This window comes from Anser anser (genome assembly GCF_964211835.1).
Source record: "Anser anser genome assembly, chromosome: 4".
Classification (NCBI taxonomy): Eukaryota; Metazoa; Chordata; class Aves; order Anseriformes; family Anatidae; genus Anser; species Anser anser.
In genome coordinates, this window is record NC_139724.1 from 66,032,314 (window position 1) to 66,045,211 (window position 12,898).

The 12,898-nt window shown below is 36.5% G+C and overlaps 1 protein-coding gene across 1 annotated transcript in view; it reads right to left on the reverse strand.

Annotated features, from left to right (window-relative positions):
* LOC310898862 (uncharacterized protein C4orf50 homolog) overlaps positions 1–12,898 on the reverse strand; it is an 82,170-nt gene that overhangs the window by 60,759 nt on the left and 8,513 nt on the right. The window contains 6 exon segments of the mRNA XM_083834454.1: positions 712–888; positions 4,433–4,579; positions 6,268–6,369; positions 7,069–9,282; positions 9,654–9,787; positions 10,586–10,700. Coding sequence (XP_083690580.1) covers positions 712–888; positions 4,433–4,579; positions 6,268–6,369; positions 7,069–9,282; positions 9,654–9,787; positions 10,586–10,700 — 2,889 coding nt within the window.

Sequence of the window (12,898 nt, forward strand, 5' to 3'; positions counted from 1 at the left end):
ATTTCCACCTATGAGCTCAGCTGTTGCAGTCACACTGAGAGCAGTTTGACTTTAAGGTGGCAGCTCTACAAATGTTAATGGGAGTACCTGCCCTGGTTTGCCACGTGAAATACAATGCACATGTGTAAAAACTGCTTGTGTAAGCATACTTGCATGTATATGGAGGCTCTCATGAAAATAACCATGCCAGTAAAATAAACAAATAAACACTACAACACACACCAAAACTGAAAACGAGTTAATGAAATTCATAGTGTGTAACCCTAAGAGCTGGGTCTTAAAAAAAAAGCTACAAAAACTATTAAAATTCTACCCCTAGCTCACTTTATCTCCTGATCTGATACAGTGCAACAAGAGAGCTGGGAATGTTAAAAATCCTGACAATTTAAGCCAGGAAGGTGGCTCTGTAAAAAAAAATCAGCACTACTTAGCATTCATTATGCTATGGGGATTATAGCAGAGACTGGTGGCAACTTTTATTATGTACTATCATCTTCTCATAATGTTGACCACCCAGACAGTTTATATCTTTTCCCTATTTCTGTGAAGTAAGGGTTACTTTTACATGTCTGTAAACCATTTAATTATCCACAGACCCATTCCCAGGAAAGATTGCTATTTTGGTTTTCTCTTTTGAGACGAGGCAAAATCTGAAGTCTAAGCTCACATCAGTCCGCCCTTTCAAGCACACAGACAACAGCTTTCCTGTACCTTTTCACATAGCCGAGTCTGAAGGAGTTCCACTTCATTTTGCAAGCCGTGAAACTGATTTTGTAACGCAGCCTGGTCCCTGAGCTGGGCTTTCAAGGTCAGCACTTGCTGCTGTAATCTCTTATTGGCTATTTTATTCTCCTCTATTTCCTGGGCATCTTTCACATTGTACACAGGCTAGAGAACAAGTACATAGATTTTCAAATTAGATGTAGAAAATAATAAAAATGTTCTCAATCAAGTTTTAAAGCAACATACCTACCTTGTAACTCATTTTAAACCTAATATGAAATGTCTGACTTCAAACCTTCATAAACACTGTAGCATATCTTGCACTAATCTTAAAACTGTTTATGAGCAAGGAGTTCTTGATCCCCTCTGAGAGTAGGTGTCGGACTGGGATTCCACAAAGTTCCTTCAAGGTAAGTACTGAATTATAATCATTTCATACTTGGGGAAACTGGGGCACAGGCAGATTAAGTGACTAACCTAAGGTCACAGAGTGAGTAAGAATAGAATTCAAAAGTCCCCCGTCTCCTGCTCTAACTTCTATATAATATGCCCCTTGGTTTTCCATGTGTTTATCTCAGAAAGCAAATTGCATGCTTGCAGTTATATTTTTGTTATTGAAGATTATTAATAAAACTAATCTAATTTTAAGTACAAATATTAAAAATACTAAAAAATATTAATTACATTGAAGTGCAATAATAGTGGTACAGAATAAGTGTACCACTGGGGAAGGAGCAATTAAATTCAGAAGCTCCTCCTTCCCCCCCCCCCTTTTTTTTTTTTGGTTGTTTCATGCTCTTACATTGAAAGGATTAGTGAGAGTTTTAGATTTACGGCCAGCATCATAATGTCAGCTCCTAGAAGTGATACTATCGGGCTAAATATTCACATGTACAGTCTAAGAATGAGAAAAAGGGAAGGAAGAGTGAAGAAAGTCTTGTGAAAAAATCTTAATGCTGTTGTGAATTTACATTTTATAAATACTGAGTTGATACACACAGCTGTTCAAGCTTTCCTGTAACGTTATACATGCAATTCTAAAGAGATCAAGCATTTTGTTGATTAAGCTAAATATCCTAGTCAGACCTACCATAAAACCACGTAATCTTCTGAGAAAATGTGCAAGAAGATGGTTTGATTTTCATGGGTATTAACACTGAAACAGCTGAGAGAAGAGCTAGTGTTCAGCCATAGCAGCACAGTGTAATTCTCCATGGCTTTCTGACCATCTTTTGAACTTGAACACCTTGGTGACTAGAATATATTAAAAGTACCCTTTCACAGAAAACAGCAAACTGTATTGATAGATCATGTCATTCTGGCTGCATTCTAATAATTCGTGCATGCTTTGTATCAAAATTGTTGGCTCCCTCTTGTGTTAAGAGAAAAGAACAAAAGCAAGTGTTGGACACATCAAGATTGATTAAACCAGGGTTGCACTGACAAAAGCCTAAGAATGAGTCTGAGTCTAAGATGGTATTTTCCTCATCTGCTCTCCTACACACACACACAAAACAAAAGCACTTTAAATGAGAAATGGAAGCACTCCCTGACTGAAGATGCTTAATAGAAAAGAGGTGGAAAAAATAATTTTCTTGAAGGTTAAAGACAGGCAAGGGTTGCCTCTTTCCTTTTGCACTTTGCTGGCCTGCTAGAAGATTTCTGTAGTTTCAAAGCACAAATGAGGCATACAAGATTTATTTCTGATCACTGTCAGGTGTCCCAGTTAACAGTAACCATTGAACCATTGGTCAAGCTCCAAAAGGGTGAAGGACTCAGCAACTGGGAAATAACTGAAGGATAACTAAACCCAAAACTTAGCATTTAACACACTGCATTCTACAAAATCTGACAAGATCTCTAGCATTTAAAGTTGATGCCTAAACATTAAAAAAAAAAAAAATTCCTTCTCTATGTGCTGCGCTTGTTTCAAAACTGAAAATTAGAGGAAATATGACCTTTTGGCTACAGGCCATGATAAGAGTTGGGAGATCACTGGGGAAACACGGCACCTTATTTACTGTGTACATTTCATCCAAAATGCATTTTCAAAGCTGCAAATAGTACACTGCTCTCTTGCTGCTCACCCACAGATTTCTCTGAACTCCTACTACAATGCTAGAGTTCAGAAAGCCACCTCAACATCCTAGAAAATTTACCCAAATATTCTTATGTTAAATGGTACTTTCCCTGTTAGCAACACCACTGAAACAAGAAGCCTTAGAAGTAATTTTGAGGTATATTATCTCAGCTTTCATTTGTGATGTATAATATCACAACAGTCTTTTGAAGTCTTAGCTGAGAACTAGAATCCCTGGCAACAGAGGCTGTAGAACATAAGGCACAAGGTACAGCCTTGGGTTCTAGATTGAGAGTGCTCACATCCTCACTTTTTTCAAGCATCACAGACAGATGTCTTCCATAAAAGGAAGTTCAGAAGAGGAAAAAAACAAAGATTATTGTGATTTACCATATTTTTTTAACTGATCTTTGAGGAATGAAAAGCACTTTTGGATAGTATGACAACCAACTGAAAATAGGAACAGGATCACCAGTCTTAAGTATTAACTTAAACAAAACCCCATGATACACTTCTGTTTGTTGTCCAACAATTCTTCTTGCTTGAAATAAATGTTATTAAGTTATGTTACATGACAATACTGAGATAAAAAGTCTGTGTTTCATTTTCAATTAGCAATCAGAATTCAGTTGCCTAAACATCATGCCATGTGAGGCGTAAAAGCCAAAATAAAGTACACAGGGCTTGCAGATGGCCAACTATGCTCTCAGCCAGGAAGCCTTAAGGCATTTCAGTGAGATAAACAGGGACATTTAGGCAACTGAACTGAGCCCAGAATCCTTACATGTTCCAGAATGTGTTTTTATTTTCTTCTGAAGCCATATCTATCTAACAGGTTCAAACTAAATTTGCAAATATTGCAGGTTATTACAAGATTTCTTTTCAACTGATGTATGTTTCAAATTTCATCTTTGCAGTTCTCCTGTCAAGAAGGAGAGAAATATTTTGGAGGCTATCTAAAAAGTCTTTCTGAAAGCTGCTTCCAGGAGATTATTCAATAATTAAAAATATTTCATTAAAACAGTTTATTTGGGGGGGGAGGAGGGGGAATAAAGACTTTATCAAGACACAGAACCCCCTGAAAATTCCAAAAGTTTTCATTAACTGCAAAAACACAGAATTTCTGTGTTATAGATACATTCCAATTAATTTTTTTCTCCCCCGTGTGATAGATTTCCTGGATTGTGGGGATACACAGTTGAGCTGCTTATATCAGTTAGATTTTGATTCCCCATTAATCCACACCTCCTGCTCACTTGCAAATGAAGTTGCGCCACAAAATGTCCAGCATCACAGCTTCTTTTTGCCTGTCCAAAACTAGTTCTCTGCACTGTAAGGCAAAATGATGCAGTGGCCCAATACCAGAAACATGGGAGTATTCTCAAACTGCAGAGCGGGAAAAGCAAAGAGCACTCAAAGGAAACACCTTCAACTTGGGGTGGCTTCATTAAGGTCACCTGAAAATCCACTTTGCATAACATCTCCTCACTTTAAAGTTTACATCTGCATTGGCTCTAGGTGCTCTATACTTGCTTCACATTTCTTGCCAATAACATTAACAGGTGTCTCATCATCCAAAACATCCTGTCCAAAAGAATGTGCTTTTCTTGATTCCATTTACATACGTACCATTAATTTGCAGTGCTGCTTTTGAAGCATTTTGTCCCCAGCTTCTTGTTTAAGATGGTCTAATTCGGACAGAACCTGTATCAAACGAGGTTTGATTTCTTCATATCTTGTTTCAGCAAAGCCAAGTTCCCTGTACCACTTCTGAGCCTAACAGGAAACAATAAAAAGTAAAATTACTGAGTGCAGTTAGTCTACCAGTGATACCTTTTCACAATACTGGCTTACAACCATGGACTTGAGTCTGATCTTCATGTTACAAGTTTTAAATTGTTGTTAATTGGTTTAAATAAATGGAATTATACCATAATATACCATCTTATAACAATAAATGAGTAAGAAATCTTAAATCTAGTTCTACAGAAATATATCTAACTGGAGTTATGCAGTATAGTAGATTAAAATTGAAGTTGGTTTCTAAATTTGAAGCTACCTGGATGACTCTGAATGATGCTTAAAAAAATGTGGTGAATGTACTTACAGTTTCAGAGATTATATCTTTGAAAGCCATCAGAGCAAAATGAAAGTAAGATTTTATCAGCAAGGGGTAAAAAAAAAATCCCGAAAAATGTCATAAATGAAAAATACTGTGGTGGAAGAAAGAAGCCTATAGACCTGTGAGCCTATACCTTTGTATTACTTCTAAGATGCGTTTTCCCTGCTTATACACATTGACTGTCATTTCAGAAAACAACAACAAAAAACACTCAATAGATAATCTGGCTGCCTAACAGCAAGCTCCCTTCCTCATATGAGGCATCATTTCTGCTCCCTTCTGAATCAAAGGCTTTACATTCTTTTAAATAAACTGAGGAAGTTGCAGTAATACACAAAATGATTAGAAGGACTCAAGTTAATCAGATTTTAAAAATTAAAAAAAAAAAAAGAAAAAGAAATGATCTATTTGCAGCAAACTATAAGGTCAGGAGTCAGCCATCAACTCACCACTTCATTTCATTTGCCTCATCTGAAATCAGGGAAGTCACACAGTGGTTGTCGAAGGACATCCATTTTGTACACCCACCATGTGTAATCCTACTGCTCTTTTACATATTCAGTGTAACACTTGTAATTGCCAGTGTTATTCCACAGGCAGTCTAAGCAATGCCTGTTACCATGTGAAACAGCTCCATAAATACAAGCTTGACATAAAGCAATACATTCTGCTTAGATAAGCAAGCACTGGAGATTGTTCAATAAAAGCAGGAATGTTAAAGCTAACGTGTCAGGAAAGGCACAACACAGAAAGCTTCCTCAGTTGGTATTAAAACCTCAGATTTGCTGTACACAGGCACAGAATTAGCTGACCATCCAAATAAGAATTTCCACGTAGGTGGTGTTGGACTTTGCGCTTCCTACATAGATGTCAAGACAAGAGGCAGTGTGCATGCTTTGCACTATCACTAGGTATAAAAACCACTTGACTGTATCAGTTTTTGTCATTTTGCCTATTAATCAAAAATTAGTCTGAATTCAGGTTTGCTGTAATCCTCAGTGTTTCTGCTGCTTTCTGTTCTTCATTTCTAGTGAGGGGGAGGAAGCACTCTGCCCAGAAGTGGCTACAGCAGATATTTTTGTTTGGTGTGTCTTTATTAAGCGCTCAGCTTTTCTCAAAGTCCGCTGAAGGAATGCACCTTCACTTGAAATTCCAGCCAACAATGAATAACTGCGCAATTCATCACTCACCTGAAAGATCACAGAGATAGAGTTTGGTTCTGCAGATCAGAGACTTCCGCATTTTGTAAAAGCATTAAACACTTGTAGAAAGAACAGCCATGTAAGAAAACAAAATATAAAACAAATTTGTTCCTCAGAATTACATCATAGTGGGAGCTTACCTCTTTTTTTGATTTTTCCAATTCCTTTTGCTGTATTTTTAGTTCCTCTTTTGCCTTTTCCACTTGCTCTTTCATCACACTGTAGGTTTCAAATGTGCTGCCCTGAATACACAACAGAAAGACATGACTCCTCTCACCTATACACAACGGTGTACACGTTTTTACTAAAAACATACACTTTCATTTTATCTGAATTAGTACAAATATTTGCATACAATCAAAATATTAGAGATAAATGTTCCCCTGTTGATCATTCTCAAATAAAGTAACAATTCTGCTTTTAGAAGAACATCGTAATCTCCATAGAATTACACTGCAGAGTCAGATTCATGGTTGCAGAGGAAAAATACAGATGAGAAACTGAGAATAATTAAAGATCTTGTCTTTACACATGTTGCACAAGAATAAAAACAATTTAAAATAGACCCTATCAGAATAAAAGTTAGTAAGTGAACATGTACCACTACAACAGAAATTTGTGGAAATCCCTCTACCAGAAGTTTTCACTCCTGCAAGCAAATAAATAAAAAGTTCCCTGAGCCAATGCACTCAAGTATCATTTTTGACTTTTGAAGCCTGCTATAGCACTTTAAAATTCTCTAATACAACATTCAGAAAAAATTCTCTGGTATTTTGCCGGTATTTTGCCTTCTGTTTCAAAGTTAACTGCAGCACCTCAGATCTCCATGACATGGCAGCTTACAAAACCTTCTATATTTCTAAGTTAATTAATCTTTGTCCTCCAAATGGCATTTTTTAAGAAGGTCCTGCTTGATAACATTCCTTATTGGTACTACTTACCTCTTTGTTGGCGAAATAGCTGGAGGGGTCTACTCCTCCTTCTTCAGTCTGAGTTACACTGCATGATGTTTCAACTTTCTTTGGATTAAGATCACGTTGTTGACTTCTATTTTCTTCTTTTAGGTTTACTACCTTTTCCTCTGTTCCCAAGCATTTTTCTTTTATCAGATCTTCATAGTTGAAACCCAAAGAAGACATTAATTCTTTTAATTTGTTGTTTTCTAAAATAAAGTTTGCATTTGCTTTTTGAAATTCATTAAGTTGTTCCGCAGTTTCTTCCTTGATCCTGTCTATAGCTCTTTTTAGTGCACATTTTTCCTCCCGTAAATCAGAAATAGTTTGATAACAACTGGCTTTGCACTCTTGAAGTTCTGAAACCAAGGCTTGGTACTTGTCTTGTTCACATTTTACTTCTGCCAAACTTCTCAATAAAGTTTCTTTTTCATCTTTTAAAAGAGATATTCTTTGCAAGTTTCTCTCTCTCTCTTTAATTAATTCATTATATTTTGCTACATAGTTCTCCTTGTCATGTAATAATTTAGCTATTTCTCTGAAGCATCTACTTCTTTCTTCTTTCAGGTTAGAAAGCAGCTGTAAATACCTCATTTTCCTTCCATCAAGGGATAAAACACTCTTGGGAAATTGATTTGATTCAATTGTCAATGAATCTTTTTCAGAATTCCTATTTTTATCTTCAACATATGAGAGATTCTTAGAGAAGGTTTCAGCAAAAATTGCTCCTGGGCTCATTCTGTTTTCTTCTGATATGTTGTTATAACATTCACCAGCAACTTCATTCTCATTAGGCAAATTTTGAAAAGAAGCAATGCTAACTTCTTCTAAAGCGTATTGAAAATATACATTCATCTCCTCTTCCAGTGCACAAACCTTCTGGACATATCTCTCATTCTCCTCTTGTAATAAACAGACCTTTTTTGAGTAATATTCATTCTCTTGCATCAGTACAAATATCTTCTGAGAACACATAGCCACTGCTTTTTTCAATGTATAAATTTTCACGTTATGCTCATTAACTGCTGCTAGTGGTGACAGATGACAGAAATACGCATAAAAATTGCTTTTTGGTAGGAATTGTTTGCTTAAGCACACCGCCCTCTTTTGCATAGGAGACAGTATTTTTAGTGGATAACTCTCTTCCTCTGACCAAAAACTTTTCTGAGGATATGCATATTGCGTGTTTTCAGCAGCCACATTTCGACACGAGAAATTCTTCTCTTTTGATTTATATAATTTCACAGCCTGGTCTTTATTTTCTTTCAGTCCAATATTCCCAGAAGAGTTTATTTGGTGAGTTGGTTTCTGAGGTTGCTCCCCTTTCTCCTCCATTTTCATTATATCTACTCCAGTGCATGCCCTGGTCACATCAGAGATGCACGTTTCTGAGAGGATTTCTTGTTTCTTCTTTAGTTCAAGACTATTGAAATGATTCTGTAAGTCCTTAAAATCAACAGATATATTGTGGAAAACTTCTGGGCTACCTGGTTTGTCTTTGGTGTCCATTCCTTGCTTCCCCAGTCTAATCAACTCTGTTTTATTTAAAATTTCAGAATTTTCCTCAAAATCACAGGTAACCTGTTGTGCTTGGGCTTTCTCAGTCTGTATTTCTTCTCCTTTAACTCTCCTTCTAAAGATTTTTTTGTGATACTTTATATCATTAACACCTTTATCCAGACTTTTATTTTTACGTTTACTTTTTGGTAGAATTTGTTTGTTTTGCTGATGTTTTTCCAAAGAGTATTTTTCTAGAGAGGATGTGAAATTGTCATTCACAAAGCAAGGCATGTTTCCATGAAGAACTACAGAAGCTTTTTCAGAAAAACCTTGTTCTGCAACAACACAGAGGCCATCAGAGCAAAGAGTGGTATTTGCCTCACTGCAATCCAAACTCCCCACTTCCTTCACCGTTGTGACAGCTGCTATGTGGTAGCTTCCAAGTTTTAACAAGGTAAGGCGGGGCTTGTTTCTCATCAAAGCTTCAACCACAGAAACAGGGAACATCTTTGCTGGTAGATTTATAGCTTGTTCCTTCAAAAGAGAAAAGCATTCCTCATCTTTGTTTTCCTTACATGTCTCATCATTAGTTAACCTCTCAGAGCAAGGTGGAAGGCATCTTGCTGCAGGATAGCTTGGGATACATCTAAACAAAGTGAAACTATCTTCTAGACCTCCTGGCTTTTTTGTCCCAAGGGAGACCTGGTAATAGTAAAACAGAAATGTTTCAAACTGAAAAATATAAGACAAGGCATATCATTCCATGTCATCAGAAGTCATTTTTCACTTCATTCATAAAATGCTTATTTACAGACAGATGAGAAAAACATTGCCATATAAAGAGTTTTCAAATAATCCCAATATTTGAAATAGAATAAAGGTACAAATAAGAAGGTACAAATCATTTTCTTAGTGCACACCTTTATCCATCTTGAATAGCATCTTTAGTAGATATGATTTCACTATACTTTTATATTCAACTTTGAATACACCAACTCCTCTTTTTATCTCAAAATTCACAGACTCACTGTGCTCACAAACATAACAAGAATATCAGGAACTTTTCTTCTCACCATTTTGATCTCAGCTAAACCAACTTCTTCAGCAATGTTTGTAAAGGGTCCGGAATTTTGTTCCAAAACTGGTAGAATTTCTTCCTGTAGCTTCTCTGTCTGCTTTAGCCCATCACAGCTACATCCTGGTGTTTCTGTTATAGTAAAGCACTGGGTAAGTGTGATGCCACTCACACTCACAAGATGAAAAACAACCCCATAAACATCTGACCAGATATTTTGAACAGAAAGTATTTTAGTCAGAGTATGCCCAAGACTACCTTTTCTAGAAAAAGTGCATATCAACTAAGATGCAGAGATAAGCATGACATTAAACAAGAAAACATATTTCATAAGAAAATATAAATATTAAGCTCTAAATTTAGAAATGTTTGGGAGGCTGTTCCCCACAATTCTCAAAGCATTTAAAAATGAAAAATATATCTCATTATAGTGGCTGGAGGAAAACTAATGGGTTAAACTTACGGGTTAAACCTAAGGGCTAAAATATTCAGTGCAGGTCTGCATTTGCATAAACTGAAATTTTGCCATAAAATTCCCATTAATTTCAGTTGGAAGAATTAGCCTGATACAACTTGTCAAAATTAGAGCTTTCATGTAATGTTTGGTCTAAAAAAAAAAAAAAAAAAAAGCAAATCTGACAGCTACACAGCATTCCCAAACACTATACTTTGGTCTATACATGGTAAGTGTCCCCTAAATCCTCAGCTCTATAGCCTCTGGCAGTTCCAGGATTTCTAGGGAAAGCTCATATCTAAATGCTAGCGTCATACTTGTGAATAGTTATTCCCTCACCTTCTGAAGATATAGTCTGCAGATTAGGAGGTTTTTAGAATGTCTTTTACCTTCTAAGTCATGCATACCACATGAATGAAGTCACCTTCACTTTTGCTGCACAGAAATGAAATCAAAATTGCAATTTGTTTTCATACCATACTCTTTGGCATGTAGCAGTACAACTGGACTTTGTGTAGCTCTGCTTCTGAGTGTATCTGAGACTGCTCCCCATTTCAGATTTTGAACGTCTTCCTGGACTAGATCTCCATTCTTAATGGGAAAAGGAGACAAATAAAAAGCAGACCATAAGCACACAGTGTTTCTGATATGAGAAACAGGCACACTAATTTCCTTTCCTATTACCACTTACATTCAAAAGACCCATTATTTCATTATATATATAATTGCTGCTAGTTCATAGAGTTTTCTCATTCCAACATTTCCAGTAAATGTCATGGTTGCTAGACTTCACCCTTTCATACTCTACAACTACTTAAGGAAGAAATCTGGGTAATAAGCATGTAATATGCTGGAACACAGATGGACCACTAGCAGGGCAGAGTCTAACTGATATGTCCATGAACAAAGAAAAGAAAGTCTAATCAAAGAGGAAATGAGACTAATATTTTGGTGCCCAGCGTCCTGCAGGCTACAAAGACAATTGCTCCTAGACTGGCAGAGTTCTTTACAAAAAGTAGAATAATTGTTCAGAACAAATTTTTCTTTACAGTTAATACTGTAATTATAGATTTCATATCCTGCTCATCTATCTTCACTCTCTGATTGAATTTATATACTGGGACAATTTCTGGTGCAAAGCAGATACCCTTAATGTTTGATACACTGCAGATCATTTCGCATTTACCCTGCTCATTTTTAGTGAACAGAATAATCAGGTTTGATTTCTCAACAAAAGACATAATTGAGGCCGTAGCCAGAACAGGCTACAGCACAGAAACCAAGCCAACACAGTAACTTCTGTCTTCCCACACATCAGATGCCAGCAATAAAAATCTCATTCCCTCTGGGTTGAGCTGCAGCTTTACAGTTAGATACAGATGGAAAAGGCAGTGACTTCAAAGCCTTCAACTCTATAGTGAGTCTGCAAAAGCCACTTGATTTTCCACACTATTACCAGAATAATTTTGTGTGAGAATAATTTTGATTTCAACCCAAGCCATATTCTGCATTATAATGCCCAGTTATGATACCTTGACTGGGTGGCATGATTTAAGTGGAAACCACAGTACTTCCAAGATTTCTTCCTTCTTTTTCTCAGTAATACTGAAGCTAATGTTACTTCCTTGAAACACACTCATTCTTTACCTGCAAGTTTGCCTCTATTTTGTCCCAGATATCTTTTCTTTATTAATATGTGGGTTCCATCAAAAGATGGTTATACAAGAAGGTGTAAAAGATACTATGCTTGAATGCCAGAAACATCACAGCATGAAACTCATGCTTTGAATGTCATATGAAAGCTGTAGGAAGGTGCATCACCTAGTGTTTCTTAACTTTCCTTCACCAAAACTTTGAATAACCCCCTGATATTCACATCTAGAAATTGCCTGATAAATAAAGACAGAGGTACATGGTACCAGCTGCTTTTTTGTGCATTTTTCATTCAGGCATAAGCTGTAATCAAGACACTGCAGACAAGATCCTGAAACCAATCCTGGAAATTCACATTTCTAATGAGATTTATGTGACTACACTCCTCCATTAGATTCATTTCACCTAGTTTTCCAGAATAATTGATGTGCTCGGCAATTTGAATGACAAAACACTGAGTGAGGAATCTCATACCGTGTGTATTTCACATGGGTCCGCTAAGCCTGCCTTCACAAACTACTTTTTTCCTGGCTGAGGAATAGACAAATGATCGTATTTGCTCTTTCAGTGAAAAATGATACACCAGCAGCTTTCCAGAAAAGTAACAGCATGAAAATCTTTCTTGTATTGCACACAACCCCTCATCTGTATTCCTGGTGATAAAGTATGATGAGCTTAAATAGGATTTTTCTTGTAACTCTTTTGGTTTGAATACTCCAAGACCAATGTAATGAGATTAGGAAATTCTTTTTTAATAGGTGATACTAAAACATGAGTTGAGGGGAAAAAGCCCTCTTCAGTTTTACAATACAACGCCAGAGGTCTCCCTCCTCCTTTTATCATAGATATTGAAATGTATTTCCTACTATTTCAAGCCACTATTTTCTACAGGAAAAATCCATGTGAATTCAGAGCAGGTCCAAAAAAGGAGGAAAATACAACCAGCAATGCAGAATACACAAGGTTTGATGCTGCTGATGCTATGTACAGGATTTAAGGAACACAATCTACTGTGCATCAGAACAAAGTACACCGGCCTAGCATGTATTATGGCATGTTCATTTATACCAAAGACTGGGTAACTCGGTAAACTCCTAAGACAACATAGCTATAAATGAATAATTGGAAAAGAAATG